The 23,106-nt window shown below is 48.7% G+C and overlaps 1 protein-coding gene across 3 annotated transcripts in view; it reads right to left on the bottom strand.

Annotated features, from left to right (window-relative positions):
• CTNNA2 (catenin alpha 2) overlaps positions 1-23,106 on the bottom strand; it is a 1,018,631-nt gene that overhangs the window by 273,917 nt on the left and 721,608 nt on the right. For all 3 annotated transcript variants that reach the window (XM_060247184.1, XM_060247186.1, XM_060247187.1), the window contains one exon: positions 13,028-13,180. In XM_060247184.1, coding sequence (XP_060103167.1) covers positions 13,028-13,180 — 153 coding nt within the window. The remainder of the gene's footprint in view (positions 1-13,027; positions 13,181-23,106) is intronic.

The following is a 23,106-nucleotide window of genomic DNA, read 5'->3' on the forward strand; positions in this document are numbered from 1 at the left end:
TCACGTGCACGGAGCTGAAAGATGTGTGGCTGGCCGATGCAATTCCTTTTTAGCCTGATAAGCAGTACATTAATAGATCTGATCTATCTGTTTTATATACTCATCAAATCAAGCCTGAACTCTCCCTAGAACTCTCCCTACTTCTTCAACCAAAGGGTGATTAACACATGGAATTCACTGCCACAGGAGGTGGCGGCGGCTATAAGCATAGACAGCTTCAAGAAGGGATTGGAGAAGCATATGGAGCAGAGGTCCATCAATGGCTATTAGCCACAAGGTATAGATGGAATTCTCTGTCTGGGGCAGTGATGCTCTTTATTCTTGCTGCTTGGGAGGCAGCAGTAGGAGGGCTTCTAGTGTCCTGGCCCCACTACTGGTGGACTTCCTGATGGCACCTGATTTTTTCAGTCACTGTGTGACCGAGTGCTGGACTGGATGGGCCATTGGCCTGATCCAACATGGCTTCTCTTATGTTCTCATGTTCTAGAAGCTCAAGTGACTAAACTGTTCTAGAAGCTCAAGTGACTAAACTGAGGCTTTGTTTGCACTAAGGAGGCAAGATTCACTGGAAAAAAAGGCAATAATGCTAGGGGGAAAAATTGAAGGCAGTGAGAAAAGAGGAAGACGCAACGTGAGAGGGACTGGCTTCATAAAGGGAGCTGCAGGCTTTCGTTTGCAAAACCCGAGCAAGGCTGTTAACAATATGATGTTTTGGGGTCGTTCGTTTGTGGGGTGGCTGTGAGACATAAGAGGCTTGACGGCACTTATCACACAAACAGAATCACAGAATCCTAGAGATGGAAGGGGCCTCCAGGGTCATCGAGTCCAACCCCCTGCACAATGCAGGAAACTCACAAACCCCTCCCCCTAAATTCACAGGATCCTCATTGCTGTCAGATGGCCATCCAGCTTTTGTTTAAAAACATCCAAGGAAGGAGAGCCCACCACCTCCCGAGGAAGCCTGTTCCACTGAGGAACCGCTCTAAGTGTCAGGAAGTTCTTCCGAATGTTGAGCCTATGGTTGCCAATCCCCAGGTGGGGGCAGGGGATGCCCAGTTTGGAGGCCCTCCCCCTGCTTCAGAGTCATCAGAAAGCAGGGGGAGGGGAGGGGAATGTCTGCTGGGCACTCCATTATTCCCTATGGAGATGTATTCCCATAGGAAATAATGGAGAATGGGTCCATGGGTATCTGGGGCTCTGGAGGGGCTGTCTTTTGAGCTGGAGGCTCCAAATTCGCAGCATAGCATCTGGTGCCTCTCTCCAAAATAACTTCCAAGTTTCAAAAAGATTGGACCAGGGGGTCCAATTCTATGTGCCCCAAAAGAAGGTGCCCCTATCTTTCATTATTTCCTATGGAAGGAAGGCATTTAAAAAGGTGTGCGGTCCCTTTAAATGTGATGGCCAGAACTCCCTTTGGAGTTCAATCATGCTTGTCACACCCTTGCTCCTGGCTCCACCCTCTGTCTCCTGGCTCCACCCCCAGTGTCTCCTGGCCCCACCCCCAAAGTCTCCTGGCTCCACTCCCAACGTCCCCAGATATTTCTTGAATTGGACTTGGCAACCCTAGTTGAGCTGGAAACGCTTTGGATTTAATTTCAACCGTTGCTTCTGGTTCTACCTCTTCCAGAGGCTGGCTGGCCCTCCGTTGATACCTGCAGGGCTAGAGGAAAACAGGAGGTAGCATCAAGGCGGCTGACTTGGGGCCTGCGGCACAAACTCAAGGAGAATAGAGCTGAAGGAAGATGAGGTATCCTGACTTTGCAAACCCCAAAGAACAAGCCCCCCCCCCATGACAGCAAGGTGGGTCAAGGGGATATTAATGAACGGCTCCTGGAAGCCTAATAGACAAAGAGACGATAAAGCAGAAATGGAAACGCCGTTCTTTAGTTCCATCTGCTGCAAACGACTACCCTGCCCTGCGATTCTATCGATTTGCCTGTACTATATCAAATTTTAATCACCATAAAATATAGGCTTCTATGGCTCTGCCACCAACAAGTGCTCTTTGCTGGCAACTGATTATTTTGGACATTGTTGGAAACTTGCTCAAGGGAGGGGAGGGGGGAGGGAAAGTAATCAGCACGCAAATAGGCTTCATGAAACCCTCTGCTCGGTTGCTTCATTTAAAGCGGCCTCAGACTACCCGCCTCTGGAAATGAGCCTAAGAAAGAGGTCTGTGAGGGGCTGAACACAGCGAGTGGCCCTTGGTCTGCTGAGCTTAGCACCGGAATAGTATAGTGCAGGGGTGGCACAGGAACCACATGTGGCTCTTTCACACGCGTGGTGTGGCTCTCGAAGCCTCCACCGCTCTGTCAGTCAGCTTGGAGAAGACATTTCTCTTGTTGAGCCCCTTCTCCTGCACTGTGCAGAGGGTTGGATGAGATTACCCTGGACTCCTGGAGGTCCCTTCGGCGCCGGACAAAGGGTGTGTGGTGTCCCAGGCATGCGCCCCCCCACTGCTGCCCCCAGTGCTGTGCTCCACTGCCCGCCCCTCCTTCCCTTCTTGTCACCTCCCCTTGCACGGTTACAGCACGCGGCACCTGGACCCCCTATCTTCGCTCCGGCGCACCACCCTGAGGACCCGCCCCCTCCTTCCCTTCCCCCCCCCCATGCAATCACAGCAAGCCACGCCTGGGCCCTGCTGGCCGCAGCGTGCATCTTCTCTTCCAAAGGAGGCACTGGAGAAGGCTTTGTTCCCCCTCCCTGGGAGGGGGGGCCAAGCCTTCTCTGGCACCTCCTTCAGAAGATAAGATGCAGCTGCGTCACAGCTAACAGGGCCCAGGTGTGGTGTGCTGTCATCGCTCAGGGGGAAGGGGAGGAGGCGAAGGGACAGGGGGAAGACAAAGGGAAGGAAAGGGAAAGGAGGGCTGGGAGGAAGGGGATGAAGGAGGCAGGCAAACTAGGCACTTGCCTGAGGCACCAGGGGGGAGCCCAATCCAGTGCCCCCAACCTCCTGGAACCCTAGGCAACCACCTAGTTTGCCTAGTGGGTGAGCCGGCTCTGGGTCGTTCCAACTCTGTAATTCTATGGTTCTATGAATAGCCCAGGGTAGACTGCCAAAAAGACAAAACAGGGAGATCAAGATTAAATCACCTAGAGGCGGTTGTACTTTGGTCATGCCACTGTTACCAAAATGGGTTCTTTGACCGGATGGCCAATTAATTCACACCACAACGAGAAGCTTGAGTAGCAAGGGTGTCTTTTATTCCGGGAATAAGTGGCCTGAGCAAAACCAGGGCAGGACAAACTTTTATATCTCAACTGTTTTGATCATACCTACAAGAGTGTAACACAGCACTCTCTGTCTAAATTGTGATACATGCACAGTTCTATAGACATGCATTAGCTGCTTCTGCTATTTCTTTAGTCTAATGCTACACTCCCTTTTGGATAATGTGTAGTCCAATATAGGAAGGCAAGGCCATTTATCAAGGACGCTGTCTTCCTGTGCTATCAGGAAAGTCCTCCAAATAGCTAGAGGGATGCCTCTGGGCCCCATGAAAAAGCAGCAGGACACAGCCTCGGAAAATAACAGCTTAAGGAAATAACAAGACACATTGGCTGCCAGTTTGGTGTAGGGGTTAAGTGTGCGGACTCTTATCTGGGAGAACCGGGTTTGAACCCCCACTCCTCCACTTGCAGCTGCTGGAATGGCCTTGGGTCAGCCATAGCTATGGCGGGAGTTGTCCTTGAAAGGGCAGATGCTGGGGGAGCCCTCTCGGCCCCACCCACCACGTAGGGCGTCTGTTGTGGGGGGAGAAGATATAGGAGATTGTAAGCCGTTCTGAGTCTCTGATTCAGAGAGGTCAGAGTATAAATCTACAGTCTTCTTCTTCTTAGCACAGGCAGGCAATGGCAAACCACCGATGTTTTGGTGCCAGTTTGGTGTAGTGGTTAAGTGTGTGGACTCTTCTTTGGGAGAACCAGGTTAGATTCCCCACTCCTCCACTTGCAGCTGCTGGAATGGCCTTGGGTCAGCCATAGCTCTCTTATCTGGGAGAACCGGGTTGGATTCCCCACTCCTCCACTTGCAGCTGCTGGAATGGCCTTGGGTCAGCCATAGCTCTCTTATCTGGGAGATCCAGGTTTGAACCCCCACTCCTCCACTTGCAGCTGCTGGAATGGCCTTGGGTCAGCCATAGCTATGGCGGGAGTTGTCCTTGAAAGGGCAGATGCTGGGGGAGCCCTCTCGGCCCCACCCACCACGTAGGGCGTCTGTTGTGGGGGGAGAAGATATAGGAGATTGCAAGCCGCTCTGAGTCTCTGATTCAGAGAGGTCAGAGTATAAATCTACAGTCTTCTTCTTCTTAGCACAGGCAGGCAATGGCAAACCACCGATGTTTTGGTGCCAGTTTGGTGTAGTGGTTAAGTGTGTGGACTCTTCTTTGGGAGAACTAGGTTAGATTCCCCACTCCTCCACTTGCAGCTGCTGGAATGGCCTTGGGTCAGCCATAGCTCTCTTATCTGGGAGAACCGGGTTGGATTCCCCACTCCTCCACTTGCACCTGCTGGAATGGCCTTGGGTCAGCCATAGCTCTGGCAGAGGTTGTCCTTGCAAGGGCAGCTGCTGGAAGAGCCCTCTCCATACCTACAAGAGTGTAACACAGAACTCTCTGTCTAAATTGTGATACATGCACAGTTCTACAGTCATGCATTAGCTGCTTCTGCTATTTCTTTAGTCTAATGCTACACTCCCTTTTGGATAACAGGGTGCCTGTTGCGGGGGGAGAAGATATAGGAGATTGTAAGCCGCTCTGAGTCTCTGATTCAAAGAGAAGGGCGGGGTATCAATCTGCAGTCGTCTTCTTCTTCTTCCTCTTCCGGACAGGCAGTTTGGGATGAATGGGAGGCATCCCAAATTGGACCAGCTCAGAAAGAACCGTCCCATGGAGCGCCTTGGTGTGGTCAGATTGCTGTGGTGCACCATTCCGTTGATGCAGACGGCACACCACCAATCCGCCTTGTTTGCACGCTTCCACGTCCAGATGCCAAAGAGGCGACTGGCCAGCGGCTCAGAAATTTGCGAGTACGGGTGAGTACAGGACGGGGGTGGGCGGCAATTGTGCATGTTCAGACGGGTAGTTCTAGTTGGTTTCTAAGGCGTCTCTGGATCACCCCAAACTGCTCATCTGCAAGCAGCCGTCTATTCCTTTTTTGGGCGGATGGGGGCCTGCCCCATCATGAGAAGTCAGGACTCATTGGAAAAGACAATGCTAGAGAAAGTCGATGGCAGCAGGGAAAGAAGACGACCCGACAGGAGAGAGACAGACTCCGTCAAGGAAGCCACTGCCTTCGGTTTGCAAACCTGAGCAAGGCTGTCAAGGATAGGATGTTTTGGAGGTCATCCATAAAGAAGCTCACTGTAAGTTGGAAGTAACTTAATGGCACATAGCACACATATAGTAAGCTTCACAACAAAGTATAGATCTACAAGTCTGACGCTCCAACTACCACACTTTGACTGGCACTCTAGAATCATAGAACAATAGAGTTGAAAGGGACCTCCAGGGTCATCTAGTCCAACTTCTGCACAAAGCAGGAAACTCACAAACACCGCCCCCTAAATTCACAGGGTCCTCATTGCTGCCGGATGGTCATCTAGCCTCTGTTTAAAAACCTCCAAGGTGTTTAAAACTCTCCAAACTCTCTTTTTCTCTTGCTGCTGCTGTTATTTTACTGCTGTTGCTTTTTAATTACGTCTATTCTTCTACTCGTTTTTTAATTATTGCTTCTACTGTTCTTTAAAATTATCACTGGTTTTATTCTTACTGTATTTTCCCCAGGGCTTTTTTTTTTTGGAAGCAGGAACTCCTTTGCATATTAGGGTACAGCCCCTTGATGTTCCTCCATGAGCTTACAATAGGCCCTGTAATAGGAGCCCTGTAAGCTCTTGGAAGATTGGCTACATCAGGGGGGTGCGGCCTAATATGCAAAGGAGTTCCTGCTACAAAAAAACACCCTGATTTTTCCTATGCAATTAAATGATTAATTCTATGTAATTATACAGCTAGTGTTTTCTACTATTTTTATTATTTTTTCTACTGTTTTTATTATGGCTGGTCTTATTCTTACTGTATTTTATGCTATGCAAGCTGGTGTGAGAAAGATTTTGTAAGTAGGCTGCATACGCATGTTTAAAGAGGGGGAAAAAAAACAACCAGCCATTGCTGACTCAGAACCTTGGAACCTAATTTTGTACACCGCAGGTAAATTACAGGCTTTCGTTCAGATTTATAGCCAAGACTTATGACTGGTAAGAACATAACATAATGTGGCAGCAGATTCAATAAATATATTGGGCTGGATCCTGCCAGCTTTTCTGCTGAAGGGAAGGAGGAGGAAGGCACCTTTCAGACCACAAAAAAGGTCTATGCCGGAGATAATAAGAAGAGACCTGCTGGATCACACCAGTGGTCCATCTGGCACAGCACCCTGTCTCGCACAGTGGCCGACCACTTCCCCTGGATGGTCAACAACACAGCAGAGAGGCCAGGGCCTTCCCCTGATGCTGCCTCCTAAAACATAAGAAGAGCTCTGCTGGATCAAACCAATGGTCCATCCTGTCTCACACAGTGGCCAACCAATTCCCCTGGAGGGCCAACGACAGAGCAGAGAGGCCAAGGCCTTCCTCTGATGTTGCCTCCTAGAACATCAGAAGAGCTCTGCTGGATCAGACCAGTGGTCCATCTAGCACAGCCTCCTGTCTCGCACAGTGGCCAACCAGTTCCCCTGGAGGGCCAACAACAGGGCAGAGAGGCTGAGGCCTTCCCCTAATGTTGCCTCCTAGAACATCAGAAGAGCTCTGCTGGATCAGACCAGTGGTCCATCTAGCATAGCATCCCATCTCATACAGTGGCAAACCAGTTCCCCTGGAGGGCCAACAACAGGGCAGAGAGGCCAAGGTCTTCATAAGAACACCAGAAGAGTCCTGCTGGATCAGACCAGTGGTCTATCTAGCACTATTTATTTATCTATTTATTTTATTAGATTTATATCCCGCCCTCCCCATAATGGGCTCAGGTCATCCTGTCTCACACAGTGGCCAACCAGTCTGAGGCCTTCCCCTGATGTTGCCACTTGGCACTGGGATGAAGACGCTGACTGCCTCTGAATGCAGAGGTTCCCCTCAGTCACTATGGTAAGCAGCCATTGATAGACCTCCATGAACCTTTCTAGCCCCTTTTTAAAGGTGTCTGCTCCTGTGGCCTATCACGGAACCTGAAAAGTCACGTTTGATGGGAAATGAAGTAAGAATCACCATCTTCAAGTACTCGAAGGGCTGTCATCTAGAGGATGGTGTGGAATGTTTTATATGTAACTGGAATGTTTATTGGTTTTAAGGTTTTAACTGTTTTAAATATTTAATTGCCTATATATTTAAAAGTGTTTAATTTTATGTTGACCAATTTTTGGAAGCCGCCCTGAGCCACTTGTGGGAAGGGCGGGATATAAATCCTAAATAAATAAATAAATTGTTTTCTGAGGCCCCGGAAGGTCGGACCAGAACCAATGGGTTGAAATTAAATCAAAAGAGTTTCCGGCTCAAAATTAGGAAGAACTTCCTGACTGTTAGAGCGGTTCCTCAGGGGAACAGGCTTCCTCGGGAGGTGAGCTCTCCTTCCTTGAAGGTTTTTAAACTGAGGCTAGATGGCCATCTGACAGCGATGAAGATCCTGTGGATTTAGGGGGAGGTGTCTGTGAGTTTCCTGCATCGTGCAGGGGGTTGGACTAGATGACCCTGGAGGTCCCTTCCAACTCTATGATGCTATGATTCTAAGAAAGGTAATTGGACAGGATCAGTGAAGGCCTTCATAGGCTGAATAGCAGTATTAAGAGCCACAGTTTGTAAATACTGGAAATACAAGGAAACTGGGCAGCACGTTCACATAGACATCAACAATAACAGTTATTATATTTTTATAATGACACTAATAATATACAATGAAGTTACTATACTCACAAAGCATCACAATATTTCCAAACCACGTATCAAGAAGTGTCAGAAGTTTTAACCATTATTATATTTTTATTTATTTGATCACATTTATATCCCACCCTCTTTTGTACGCAGCACACAGTGCAAAGATGCATATGTCTTCTAGACGGCAAGTATCATATGAATCAACAGGTTTCTTTCCTGATTCAGCTAAGGTAGCACCTTCTTTAAACGATGTAAAAAGAAGTGAAGACAAAGGGAACCAGATTCGGCCGTCAGACTTTCTTCGGCCTAAATCTTCATTCGTGTTACAATATTCAAATCACCAAGGCTGCACTTGTACCACTTTGTTTATTAATTGAAGCTGTTTATTAATCAGTTATTAATCAATCCTTGCTATTCTTTAGGACGGAAGTTCGGCTGTTATTCAGCTGCGAAGCATTTGTAGGTAAGGCAGACAATGGGCAGAGGTTGAATAAATATAGGAGTCCTGCTCCCCAGATGTTTTTGCCTACAACAGTTTTTTTTTTTGCCAGATGTGTTTTGGCAAACGGTAACTCTGTTTTTTGCCTACAACTCCCAAGCTTTTGAGAGTCAGAAGAGAGTCTTCACATTCCAAAGGTATGAACACAAGGCTTTTTTTTTTTCCTTTTGTAACAGGAACTCCTTTACATAGTAGGCCACACACCCCTGATGTAGCCAATCCTCCTGGAGCTTATAGTAGGCCCTGTACTAAGAAGAAGAAGACTGCAGATTTATACCCCTCCCCTTCTCTCGGAATCAGAGACTCGGAGTGGCTTAATCTGCTGTATTCTACACTAGAATAAGAGAATCAGATAAACCAACTCTATGAATAATAATAATTGCAGATTTATACCCCACCCTTCTCCCTGAATCAGAGACTCGGAGCAGTTTACAATCTCCTGTATCTTCTCCCCTCACAAGAGACACCCTGTAAGGTGGGTGGGGCTGAGAGGGCTCTCACAGCACCTGCCCTTTAAAGGACAACTCCTGCGACAGCTATGGCTAACCCAAGGCCATTCCAGCAGGCACAAGTGGAGGAGTGGGGAATCAAACCCGGTTCTCCCAGATAAGAGTCCGAAAGCTCAGGCCTCGGATTCAGCGGGAGCTCACAGGAGCGCAGCTGCTGAACCTTTTTTGACAGTTCCACCTCCTCCTTCCCACCTTGTCCACTGAATAGTAGGTGCAGCTGCATAACAACCCCTGGATGAGCTCCACCTCCTTTTTTCCTACAAAAACGACCTCTGCGCACACTTAATGACTACCCCAAACTGGCTCTCAAATAAGAAGAAGCCCTGTAAGCTCTGGGAGGATTGGCTACATCAGAGGTGTGTAATATGAAGAAGAAGAAGATAGAAGATATTGGCTTTATATCCCGCCCTCCACTCCGAAGAGTCTCAGAGCGGCTCACAATCTCCTTTACATTCCTCCCCCACAACAGACACCCTGTGAGGTGGGTGGGGCTAAGAGAGCTCTTACAGCAGCTGCCCTTTCAAGGACAACCTCTGCCAGAGCTATGGCTGACCCAAGGCCATTCCAGCAGGTGCAAGTGGAGGAGTGGGGAATCAAACCCGGTTCTCCCAGATAAGAGAGCTATGGCTGACCTGAGGCCATCCCAGCAGGTGCAAGGGGAGGAGTGGGGAATCAAACCCGGTTCTCCCAGATAAGAGAGCTATGGCTGACCTGAGGCCATCCCAGCAGGTGCAAGGGGAGGAGTGGGGAATCAAACCCGGTTCTCCCAGATAAGAGTCCGCACACTTAACCACTACACCAAACTGGCTCTCCAAAAGAGTTCCTGCTGTGGGGAGGGGGGAAAAAGCCCTGTATGAATGTAACCCTCTACGTGATTTCAGGGCACTTATTGTTCTAACAGGAAAGGTCTGCGGGAAATGTTGAGGTGAGAAGAGGCCATCTTTGTTCGCACTCAGGCCCATAAGACTCCTGAATTTTTCAGGTTTTTTTTAAAATGGCAGATAACTTGGCCGTGGTGCTCATGCCATCTGCTGGGGCTGCGCAGCCCCAAATGCGATGCCAGGTGGAGAGTATGCAGGCGTGTTCTCTTGAGCATTCTTGTCTCTTGCAAAATCTGCCGGTTTCTCACCCAGATGCCAGGGTGTTGCGTTCTCACAGACATACCCAGGTGGAACTCACATTTTTTTTAATAAAAAAAATTAATAATCCAATGTTCTCCAAAAAAATGTATTTCTGGAATGCACACAGAAAAGAAATAAAAACAACAGATAAAATAACCGCTTCTCACCTCAACATTTCACGCAGACCCCTCCTGTTAGAACAATAAGTGCTAGCATGGTCTTGGGTCAGCTATAGCTCTGGGAGAGGTTGTCCTTGAAAGGGCAGCTGCTGGGAGAGCCCTCTCAGCCCCACCCACCTCACAGAGTGTCTGTTGTGGAGGAGGAAGGTAAAGGAGATTGTGAGCCGCTCTGAGACTCTTCAGAGTGGAGGGCGAGATATAAATCCAGTATCTTCATCTACCTCACAGGGTGTCTGTTGTGGGGGGGGGGGGAGGTAAAGGAGATTGTGAGCCGCTCTGAGACTCTTCGGAGTGGAGGGCGGGATATAAATCCAATATCTTCATCTACCTCACAGGGTGTCTGTTGTGGGGGGGGCAAGGTAGAGGAGATTGTGAGCCGCTCTGAGACTCTTTGGAGTGGAGGGTGGGATATAAATCCAATATCTTCATCTACCTCACAGGGTGTCTGTTGTGGGGGTGGGGAAGGTAAAGGAGATTGTGAGCCGCTCTGAGACTCTTCGGAGTGGAGGGCGGGATATAAATCCAATATCTTCTTCTTCTTCTTCTTCTTCTTCTTCAAACCTGTCCCTTCATGTGCCGATATTAGGGGGAGGAACAAAGATTTTTGGACATAAATATTAGATCAGGGAAAATTTACTCGTTATATTTCACAATAATGCAAATGTTCTATTGTACTATTTTCAAAAAGGCAGTCCCTTCCTCCCTCCCTCCCTCTGAAGCTTTCAGTTTATTTTAAAATATATGCCTTTACAAAATTATTTTTTTCTGGAAAGAAACTTTTCTCTTTCCTCAAATTCTGCTGTGTAGTCTGAAGAGAACCACAGCAGACCCCAAGCCATAACAGAGCCACAGACCAATAACTGAAGGGCATTTTCATCCCTAGTCTACGTAACACTGACTACAGAGATTGTGAAACTACATAATCTTCGAAGAACATCAACCTCTCAGAGTGCAGGGAGACTCGTCGCAATTGCATCTCTGAGCAGTGGCGTTTAAGGACCAGTCCTGCCACTGAAAATCCACCTCTAATTTCATATTATTGAATTTAATATTGAATTAAGTAGTGTGGACAGACAATCTACAAGCTGCCCGACGGACTTCCTATTCTATTTGTGTCAGCTGCAGCACAACGGAATATCTCTTTGGCCTTGTGGCTGGCACAGATAGTCTCCCTGCTGTACTCTCAGCTGGCAAAGTTTTAGGTGAAATCTGCATGCGGATGCTGGAGGTGTTATTGACGAAGCACAGAAAATGGACTGGATGCCGTTTAAATTTACAGTGAAACAGAGGACCCCGCAGGGTGAAATCACACAGAACAGGTTTTACCCAACACAAGAATAAAGTTGGCCTTAAATATACCCACCTCTGAAATGAAACATCAAAATGACCAAAACCTGCTTTGGACTCAAAGGCAGTTTTAGTAACACACAAGGACAGATTCCCCACTAGGCTTGTTCCGGCGTCGGAGGTCTTTCCCCCCCTGACGCTTCCGTCCGATTTTGCACAAGCTGCCGTGGGGCTGCGACTCGCTCTGCCTCTTTCCCACGGCAAGCAAGATCCTCTGAAAAACCGGTTTCTGCTTGCCACGGGAAAGAGGCGAGGCAAGTTGCAGCCCCGCGGCAGCTTGTGAGAAATCGGACTGGAGCACTGGGGGGGAAAGAGCGCCGATGCCAGAACAAGCCTAATGGGGAATTGGTCAAGGATTGAGATTTGAGGTGGGAAAGAGGTACTCCTTGTGGGAGCGACCATGGCTCAGTGGCAGAGCATCTGCCCGGCATCCAGAAGGCCCAAGGTTAAAACCCTGGCATCTCCAGTTAAAGGACTAAGCAGTACATGATGTGACATGCAATACCTCTGCCTGAGAGCCTGGAGAACACCTGCCAGTCAGAGTAGACAGTACTGACCTCAAGGAACCACTGGTCTGATTTTGTATAAGGCAACTCCATGTGTTCATCTGTGGCTACTGTTGCATGATGATTCTAGAAGTATCATCATCTGATTTTTTTTTTTAAACTCAACCCCAAATTGATGTCTGGGTGTTTCAGGGTGGGGCACCAGAATCCTGTGGTATGTGACATGCTCTGGATGTAGAAAATCTCAAGGTTCAGTCACTGGAATCTCCGATTCAAAAGACCCCAGGAGGCCAAGCTGAGAGCTGCCTTTGTCTCAGGTCATGGGGAGGTTCTACCAGATGCGGTAAAGACAATACTGAGCTAGGCAGACTAATGACCAGACTCAGAACAGATCCAGATGTTCAGCAGGTGGAGCCAGAGGCGACTTAGGACCTGCCGGAGTCTGGTATAAGCAGAGCTCCTAACTTGCTTTCCGGTTTGTGTGCAGATATGATGGGAAGATAGGATGAGTAAATATGACGAACGACCCTTTGAATGAATGCTGGGAGATACGATGGGCTTCCTTTGAACTGGATTATACTGCGGGGTGAAGCACCTGTAGAAAAATAGGTATAAGACATGCTGTGCCATACCCACCTGACCTTCCTCTACCTAACAGGTACACCTGACAGTCCCACAAAGCAACGCATGGAATGGCACGCTCATCCCGAGCTGAAAAACCAAGTTCTTACGCACATATATGAACAATCGTGTTATACAAGCTGATTCTGTTAAAACAAAACTTGGTCGGGTTGCGTTTGTTGAGTTGACTGGCAATTCCAGTTGTTCCCGAGCCTTGGCTAAGACCCAGAGATATCTGAATAATTCAGTTTCATTCAAATACAGTTTTGCCACATGACCGTCAAGGCAAGGTGTTACGTCGCTATCAGCGACGGTTTGGCTTACCTCCACTAACTTGTTGGCGTGCTCGCGGAAAACCTGTGCATATTCCTTCACTTCTTTCTCATTACCGCTCTTGGCTGCTTCGATGAGAACCAGCAACGGAACGTTGGTCTCGAGGAAGGAATCCGATATGTGATCCATCACTGCTTTCCGGAGCTGCGATAAAAGAAAGCAGAGCTGCGATAAAAGAAAGCAAGAAAGTCACCTTGATGGCGACTTAAGGTGGCTCTGTAGGGTTTTTATAGACTATGATTCTATGGAAGGGCCCTCCAGGGTCATCTAGTTCAACCCCCTGCACAATGCAGGAAACTTACAAATACCTCCCCCTAAATTCACAGGGTCTTCATTGCTATCAGATTGCCATCTAGCCCCTGTTTAAAAACCTCCAAGGAAAGAGAGCCCACCACTTCCTGAGGAAGCCTGTTCCATTGAGGAACTGCTCTAACCGTCAAGAAGTTCTTCCTAACGTTGAGCCGGAAACTCTTCTGATTTAATTTCAACCCATTGGTTCTGGTCCTACCTTCTGGGGCCACAGAAAACAATTCAACACCATCCTCTATATGACAGCCCTTCAAGTACTTGAAGATGGTGATCCTATCACCTCTCAGCTGCCTCCTCTCCAGGCTAAACATGCCCACCTCCTTCAACCTTTCCTCATAGGACTTTCTTCATAGGGCTTTTCAAGGCAAGAGATGTTCAGAAGTGGCTGGCCATTGTCTGCCTCGGTGTAGTGATCCTGGACGTCCTTGGTTGTCTCCCATCTAGGTACCTAACTTCCCGGAATTGAAGAGACGAGGCCAGCCTGGCAGTCTAGGCTAGGGCATTTGATTGACCAGCTTGCACTAAATGATGGGGTCCGCAAAGACTGAGTTGGAGTCGAACTAAATTTTCCACCAGGGGAATAGAATTATCCTGCCTTCCCACTTCCACAGCACTCCACTAGTCTCTGACCAATTTCCAACTAGCCTTACCTCGCTCTCAAGTTCCTCCTCTCCGTGGGGCTTCCGTCGGATTTCACGCGATCTGCCCCGGGGCTGCAACTAGCTTCGCCCTTTTTTGCGTGGCAAACAGAAACCGGTGTTTAGACCAGGGGTCCTCAAACTACGGCCCGCGGGCCAGATGCGGCCCGCTGAGGACGTTTATGCGGCCCGCCGGGTTATGGCAAAATGGAAGTGACGTTCGACCTAAACTCGCTTTAGCAATGCACACTTCCAGCACTGGGCTGAGGCGGCGGAGACAGAGTGCGAGGTGATACCGAGGTGAGGTGAGTTCCCAGGCCGGGGTGTGTGGTGTGGGGAAGGGAGGGAGATGTAGAAGACGGAGAACTGACGGCCCGCGGCCTTGTACAGTAATGGCAGTCCGGCCCTCCAACAGTCTGAGGGACAGTGAACTGGCCCCCTATTTAAAAAGTTTGAGGACCCCTGGTTTAGACGATCTTGTTTACAGCGCAAAAGAGGCGGAGCGAGTTGCAGCCTCGGGGCAGCTTGTGCGAAATCCGACAGAAGCCCCGCTGAGGAGAGGAGAGTAAGAGTGAAGTAAGGCTAGCGGGAAATCAGTCTCCGTGAAATCATGTTATTGGGAATATTGGATCCCGAGGAACACCATTACAGAAGTCTGCAATGGAATGGGGAGATCAGTGGGAGATACCAGTTTAGTTTGGATGCAACCCAGTGGTTTTACTTAGAGGCAGTGGTTGGAGATCTGATTTGTGTTAGGTTTCCATGTTTGGGACCAGGGAGTGACCTGCGATAAGTAGGGCGATTGTTATGGACAATGCAACTCTATCATTCTACATGACTGTAGATAACAATATAAAAGAAAATATAGGTCACTGTCCCCAACAAATTTATAATCAAAGGTTCCACAGAAGGAAAGCGAGGGGGGAAAGAGAGGAAGGGTAGCAAGGGGGCGTAGTATTTCCACATGAAATATCGGGCTTTTTTTGTAGAAGGAATTCCTTTGCATATTAGTCTCCACCCTGATGTAGCTGATCCTTCAAGAGCTTACAGGGCTCTTTTTACAAGGCCTACTGATATGCCAAGAGTTCCTGCTACAAAAAAAGCCCCGCATACTGAAGCATTGTTTTGGTTGGGGATGAGAATTGTGGAAATTATGCCATGAGGGGACGTAGCTTTTGAGAAGGGATTTAAAGGAAGAGAAGGACATGAGCTATTAGGCTACCTTCCGATCTATTTGGACTGGGAAAAGGAAACAAAGGGTGAAGAAAAGAAAGATTAGTTTGCACAGAGCAAGGGGTGTGACAAAAGGAATGGGGAGAATTTAAGAAAAATGCTCTAGAACAGGGTTTCCCAAACTCCCCCCCCCCCCCCCCCCCGTGGCCAGGTTATTTTTAGATGTCTCTGTGGCCCACTAAAATTTGGGAGTGGAGCCAGGAGACTTTGGGGGTGGAGCTGGGAGACGGGAAACGCTGGCCAGGAGTTTCCTGTCCCCCCTCTGATATTTCCAAACATCAGAGAGAAGTGGGGGAGCGTGCCTGGCTGGTGCGCAGTCTCAGTATCATGCCCTGAGAGTCCTCCGGGCAGAGGATGCTCAGGGAGTGATACTGAGACTGTGTGCTGGCCAGGAGCTTCCCCCACCCCTCTCTGATGTTTCCAAACATCAGAGAGGGGTGGGGAAGGGCTTCTGGCCAGTGCACAGTCTCTGTAGCACTCCCTGAGTGCCCTCCACCTGGAGGACGCTCAGAGAGTGCTACAGTCATCGTGATCGGCAGGGGCTGGAGCACAAGAGGGGAGGGGGCACTTGGGCCTCCCCTGGTGACCCAGCGTTGAGGCTTGCGTGGCCCGGTGCCAGGTCACAACCAATGGGAAATGCTGCTCTGGAAGAAAGGCTTCTAAACAAGCCCTTGGCTTTGAAATAAATTACTTGAGATTTTCTTTTTTTAAAAGAACAAAGCCAAACTCTACCTATTGTAGCCATCGTCACAGCCTGCATTGGTGAGGGGTGGATTATAAAAAGGAATGATTACTTGACTTGACCCAAACGTATACAACTTAATGTGACTAATGTCTTCTGGGTTGTGTGGTTCCCAACTCGTGCACTTTGAGTGCAGCTCCCCCCCCTCCCCACCACACACCTCATTTTTAAAAGAATAATTAAACTCCAAAGCTTAAGGGAAGATTTAACATGGCTGTCACATTATCAGAGGACAATTGCTATCCCACAGATTAATTATTTAGATTTTAATAATCTTTGTGAGCTCCTAAACAACAGCACTAAGTTGAACACGGAGCCGTAATTTCTAAAGCGACGGTGGAGAAGATGATGTTGCCATTCAAAGGCAATATTTCGGCTGCAATTTATTATTATTTTTTTAATTTCAGGATTCGCTCCTTGGATGTGTATGCTTTTAGCTAAGGATATCTTTTCCTACTGGCAAGGAAGCGAACTTAGGAGGACGGTGGAAGCTAGAAGGACATGGCTTGATGTGGTCCGTGGGGTCGCGAAGAGTCGGACTCAACTGCGCAACTGACCAACAACAACAACTGGTAACAAAGGAACACCTATAAGCCTGGACTTTAGTGTGGCCTGGCCTGAAGAGAAAATAAAGATACTTAAAAACAATAAAATCTGGTTTTTCTATTTGTATATTTAGGCTGGAACCGGCACAGTTTCCACAGGCGCCAGGACTCCTACCTGTGGAGAATGACTTTTTGGCTTCCCCCCCTTCCACAGCTTTTCAGAATGCCTCCCAGACCCTGCTCCTGGGGGTGGGGGGACCAAAGGATTTTAGGGTGATACATCAAGCTACTATGGGGGAGGGGCAGAGAATGTCACACTTTAGGGTCGGCTGGCCAAACGTGCTTAACATAAGAGCTACATAGAATAAACGTCAGATGTTTGAGAGATGCAAGACAGGGAGGGAGGGAGGGAGGGAGGGAGGGAGGGAGGAGGGAGGAAGGAAGGAAGGAAGGAAGGAAGGAAGGAAGGAAGGAAGGAAGGAAGGAAGGAAGGAAGGAAGGAAGGAAGGAAGGAAGGGAGGAGGGAGGGAGGGAGGGAGGGAGGGAGGGAGGGAGGGAGGAAGAAGAAGAAGAAGAAGAAGAAGAAGAAGAAGAAGAAGAAGAAGAAGAAGAAGAAGAAGAAGAAGAAGAAGAAGAAGAAGAAGAAGAAGAAGAAGAAGATGATATTGGATTTATATCCCGCCCTCCACTCCGAAGAGTCTCAGAGCGGCTCACAATCTCCTTTACCTTCCTCCCCCACAACAGACACCCTGTGAGGTGGGTGGGGCTGGAGAAGGCTCTCACAGCAGCTGCCCTTTCAAGGACAACCTCTGCCAGAGCTATGGCTGACCCAAGGCCATTCCAGCAGGTGCAAGTGGAGGAGTGGGGAATCAAACTTGGTTCTCCCAGATAAGAGTCCGCACACTTAACCACTACACCAAACTGGCTCTCCACACCAAACTGGCTCTCTCTGGAAGGGAGGGAGGGAGGGAGGAAGGAAGGAAGGAAGGAAGGAAGGAAGGAAGGAAGGGAGGGAGGGAGGGAGGGAGGGAGGGAGGGAGGGAGGGAGGGGAGGGAGGGAGGAGGAAGGAAGGAAGGAAGGAAGGAAGGAAGGAAGGAAGGAAGGAAGGAAGCGAAGGAAGGAAGGAAGGAAGGAAGGAAGAAGAAGGAAGGAAGGAAGGGAAGGAAGGAAGGAAGGAAGGAAGGAAGGAAGGATTTTTGCATCTTGCCAGGATCATCTGAGATCCTAAACAGCACAATTCTACACATCTCTACTCCATCTTGTTGTGTTTAATGAGGCTTACACTCTGGTAAATGCACATAGGATTGCAGTCCTAGTTGATGATCCTTGTTGAGCTTCTGCAGTCTTACACAGCAATTCACACGGAAACATTTCCCATGATCTTTTGTTTGTTTTTGCTGTCAAGTCATAGCTGTCTTCGACAGAGGCCCCGTGGCGCAGAGTTTAAAGCTGCAGTTCTGAGTTTGATCCCCGGCTGAAGCTGGGTTTTCCAGTAGCTGACTCGAGGTTGACTCAGCCTTCCATCTTTCCAAGGTCGGTAAAATGAGTACCCAGCTTGCTCGGGGAAATGCATAGAGGATTGGGGAAGGCAATGGCAAACCACCCCGTAAAAAAGTCTGCTGTGAAAATGCTTTGAAAGCAACGTCACCCCAGAGTCGGAAACGACTGGTGCTTGCATAGGGGACCTTTCCTTTCCATAGCTGCCTTAAGGTGACCCCCCCCAAAAAAGAGACAGTTTTCAAGGCAAGAGATGTTCAGAGGTGGTTCGCCATTGCCTATCTCTGCGCCATGACCCTGGTTTTCCTTGGTGGTCTCCCTTCCAGGGGTTGAATTCTAGCAGGAGCTCCTTTGCATATTAGGCCACACACACCCCTGATGTAGCCAGTCCTCCAAGAGCTTACAAGGCTCTTTTTTGTAAGCTCTTGGATGACTGGCTACATCAGGGGTGTGTGCCTAATATGCAAAGGAGCTCCTGCTAGAATTCCACCCCTGCTCCCTTCCAGATACTGTTCAGGGCATGCCTGATTGTTGGAAGCAAGCAGGGTTGACTCTGGCAAGTATTTGGATGGGAGACCTCCTTAGAATACCAGGAATTGGAAGGCTGAGGCAGGCTTTATTCAGCCACCCGAATGGAACCTTCTTTATCTCAATGGATCAAATTAATTGTGGGCTCCTGGTTGACAAAGAGGCTTCCTGATGAGAAGCCTGGGCTGACAGGTGTTGGGTTTTCGAGGAACCTTCCTACATACATTTATTCAGGTTGGTTTGCTCAGTTCCCCTTGCAGGTAATATTTCTGCATTGTTTAATATGTCCTGTCAACATCTATATGATGTTTCAGTTTTGCTCCAGGTTTTCACTTGGTTGTAATTCCCACAGTCCTAATCCTATTCTGTAATCACTCCACTGGCTGGCCATTGGCTACAGGGTTCAGTTTAAAGAAGAGGTTATCACATACAACGTTCTCTGTGACTTTGGTCCCTCGTATCTATGGGACAAGCTCTCCCCCACCCCCTATATTCAACCATGACAGCTTTGTTCATTGGAGCAGGGCCTTCCACAGTTGCCACCCTAAATAGGGTGGCCAAGTCCAATTCACGAAATATCTGGGGACTTTGGGGGTGGAGCCAGGAGACTTTGGGGCGGAGCCAGGAGACGTTAGGGGTGGAGTCAAGATCAAGGGCTGTGACAAGCATAATTGAACTCCAAAGGGAGTTCTGGCCATCACATTTAAAGGGACAACACCCCTTTTCAATGCCTTCCTTCCATAGGAAATAACGAAGGATAGGGGCACCTTCTTTTGGGGCTCATAGAATTGGACCCCCCGGGTCCAATCTTTTTGAAACTTGGGGGGTATTTTGAGGAGAGGTACTAGATGCTATACCGAAAAGTTTGTGCCTCTACCCCAAAAAACAGCACCCCCCCGAGCCCCAGATACCCGCAGATCAATTCTCCATGTTTTTCTATGGGAATAAATCTCCATAGGAATAATAGAGTTCCCAGCAGACATTCTCCCCCCCCACCCTTTTCTGACGACCCTGAAGCGGGGGGAGGGTCTCCGAACCGGGGGATCCCCTGCCCCCACCTGGGGATTGGCAACCCGAACCCTAAAAGTGGGCAAAATCAACAACTGCTCCTACAGGTGCCTTCTCAGTGGTGGCCCCCAGTACTGAAACGGGCTGTCTGCTGAGGTCAGGAAGGTTCCCGTTCTCCTGGCTTTCCACAAACTAAGAAAACTGAATTATTTAAGAGGGCTTGTTACGGAGGTAACCAGACTGAATTGTAAATAATGTTACAGAAAGGTGCTTGGCTACCGGGTTTAGGAACCGTGGACTGTACTGCTGAGCACCGTCTGTACTATCTGCTAATGTAAGTAGCTCTTGCTACGTAAATCTTGGATCGTTGAATGCAGGGGTCATTTTGTAGAAAAAATAGGTGGCAGAGCTCATTAGCATATGCTGCCACCACCACCCCCAGTCAAAAGCAAGCCTACACAAGAAAGGAGAGCCCCGGCAAGCGAGGCTGCTTGGGCTGGCTAGAGATCAGCCAGCCCAAGCAGGCCTCACTCACTTGGGGCTCCTCCTGGGCCACCACCACCCCCAGTCAAAAGGCCAGCAATCCACCCCACCAACCAAAAACACATAAGAAGTGGAGAAAGGGTGGTGCCAGCTTCTTCAGGGGTTAATGAGGGCTGCTGGGGGTGTGGCAAAGCCCCTGGGGGCTGGGCTGGCTACCCGCTCTCCAAATCCAGGGATTGTTAAGCAGCTGCACCTACTATTCAATGGACCAAGTAGGTGGGGAGGCAGAGGGGGAACCCCCAGAAAGGTTCAGGAGCTGTGCTCCTGTGAGCTCCTGCTGATTCTGAGGCCTGACTGGATGTGCTGTGTTAATACTTGTGCTTTGTTTAGCTCCGCTTCAAATATCTGGCTGCCTCCAGATTCTGCAAAGCAAATCCTATTGCATCGTTTCCTGGATATCCCATCCTGTGGATTGCATTGATTTACTTTGTGTAATCCACCTTGGGCCTGAGTGAGAAAGGCAGTGCTATCAATAACACAAAGATATGAATGAAATAAAACATTATTGGATGTCTCATTCTATTGACTACATTAACTTAAACTGTAATTCACCTTGCATATCAGTGAGAAGGTGAAACCTAAATAATGTAAATGAAATAAATACTGCCGCCGCTGCTGCTACTACTACTACCACCAGCACCACTGCCAGGGGACATTTTGTAGAAAAAGAGGTGCTGGAGCTCATTAGCACAACTCATTTGCATATGCCCACACACCCCCTGACATCACTGGAGGGTGTGCCAAATGACATCAGCTCAGCATTTACCTTAAAAATGCTTCCTGAATTACAATTATCATAATAAACCTCACTCGCATCACACTTTTTAAATTACTTTCTCCTACATGGCCACAGTGGCATGAGGAAGATTTCCATCTGTCTGCTTTATATGCTTTGGTTATTCCACCCCCCCTTTTTTTGAGGGGAAAGAAGATTAGAAAGTATGTCAAATCTTAGAGTTCAGCAAAATTCTCCCAGAGGGTTTGAACAACGGAGCCCAGAAGCAAGTATATATATATATATAGGCCCACTATGTGATACAGAGTGTTGGACTGGATGGGCCATTGGCCTGATCCAACATGGCTTCTCTTATGTTCTTATGTGACACAGAGTGTTGGACTGGATGGGCCATTGGCCTGATCCAACATGGCTTCTCTTATGTTCTTATGTGACACAGAGTGTTGGATTGGATGGGCCATTGGCCTGATCCAACATGGCTTCTCTTATGTTCTTATGTGACACAGAGTGTTGGACTGGATGGGCCATTGGCCCTGATCCAACATGGCTTCTCTTATGTTCTTATGTGACACAGAGTGTTGGACTGGATGGGCCAGTGGCCTGACCCAACATGGATTCTATTATGTTCTGGAGAGCCAGTTTGGTGTAGTGGTTAAGTGGGCGGACTCTTATCTGGGAGAACCCGGGTTTGATTCCCCACTCCTCCACTTGCACCTGCTGGCATGGCCTTGGGTCAGCCATAGCCCTGGCAGAGGTTGTCCTTGAAAGAGCAGCTGCTGTGAGAGCCCTCTCCAGCCCCACCCACCTCACAGGGTGTCTGTTGTGGGGGAGGAAGGTAAAGGAGATTGTGAGCCACTCTGAGACTCTTCGGAGTGGAGGGCGAGATATAAATCCAATACCTTCTTCTTCTTCTTATGTGACACAGAGTGTTGGACTGGATGGGCCATTGGGCTGACCCCAACATGGCTTCTCTTATGTTCTTATGTGACAAAGAGTATTGGACTGGATGGGCATTGGGCTGACCCAACATGGCTTCTCTTATGTTCTTATGTGACACAGAGTGTTGGACTGGATGGGCTATTGGCCTGATCCAACATGGCTTCTCTTATATTCTTATGTGACACAGAGTGTTGGACTGAATGGGCCACTGGCCTGATCCAACATGGCTTCTCTTATGTTCTTATGTGACAAAGAGTGTTGGACTGGATGGGCCATTGGCCTGATCCAACACGGCTTCTCTTATGTTTTTAAGTATTTGGGGGGTAAGAAGGAAAGAGCACAATGAAGTAAGAGGTCTGGAGCTCTACTCCACTCCTGACCTCATCAGACAGCCCTACTACTACTATTACTACTACTGCTACATCATGAAGTCCTCAAGCGGGCGGAGGTTACCAGTATCGAGGGCACTGCTGCTGAAGACGCAGCTGCATGGGCAGGGCATATTTCTAGGATGGAAAACCACCGCCTTCCCAAGATTGCCCTGTATGGCGAACTCTCCACCGGCCATCGAAATAGAGGGGCACCAAAGAAGAGGTACAAGGACTCCTTGAAGAAATCCCTTGGCACCTGTCGCATCAACCATCACCAGTGGTCTGACTTAGCCTCAGATCGCAAAGCATGGAGGCACACCATCCACCAGGCTGTCTCTTCCTTTGAGAACGCACGCATAGCTGGTCTTGAGGACAAAAGGAGATTGTGGAAGAATCGCACTGCTACAGCACCAACCCTAAATCAGACTTTTTCCTGCAGCCACTGTGGCCGGACCTGCCTGTCCCGCAGTGGTCTTGTCAGCCACCAGCAAGCCTGCAGCTGACGTGGACTATTGCGCCCTTCTTAAATCTTCGTTCGCGAAGCCAAGCCGAGAGAGACATCATTATCATCATCCTAGTTACAGTCCACCCTGATTTAGAGGGCCCAGACTAGCATGATCTCATTAGATCTTGGAAGCTAAGCAGAGTCAGGCTCAGTTAGTACTTCGATGGGAGAGCATCGAGGAAGTTCAGGGTTGCTATGCAAAGAAAGGCAACGACAAACTACCTCTGCTCTTCTTTTGCCTTGAAAGCCCTGCAGGGTTCAGTATGTCTGTGACTTGAAGGCACTTCCCGCCACCACCATTTCCAATTCTCTTCACTAAATTAATCCCATCTCCATAAGAAATACTGATTACAAGTTCTCCAGTGAACCAGCACCCGAACCGCTTTATGGATGCTCGGAATGCCCTTGCACGAATGCTGAAAGGTACAGTTATAACAGCTTTTCCATATGCAAAGGGATACCCGGAATTTTTTGT

This window comes from Heteronotia binoei, chromosome 9, assembly GCF_032191835.1.
Source record: "Heteronotia binoei isolate CCM8104 ecotype False Entrance Well chromosome 9, APGP_CSIRO_Hbin_v1, whole genome shotgun sequence".
Classification (NCBI taxonomy): Eukaryota; Metazoa; Chordata; class Lepidosauria; order Squamata; family Gekkonidae; genus Heteronotia; species Heteronotia binoei.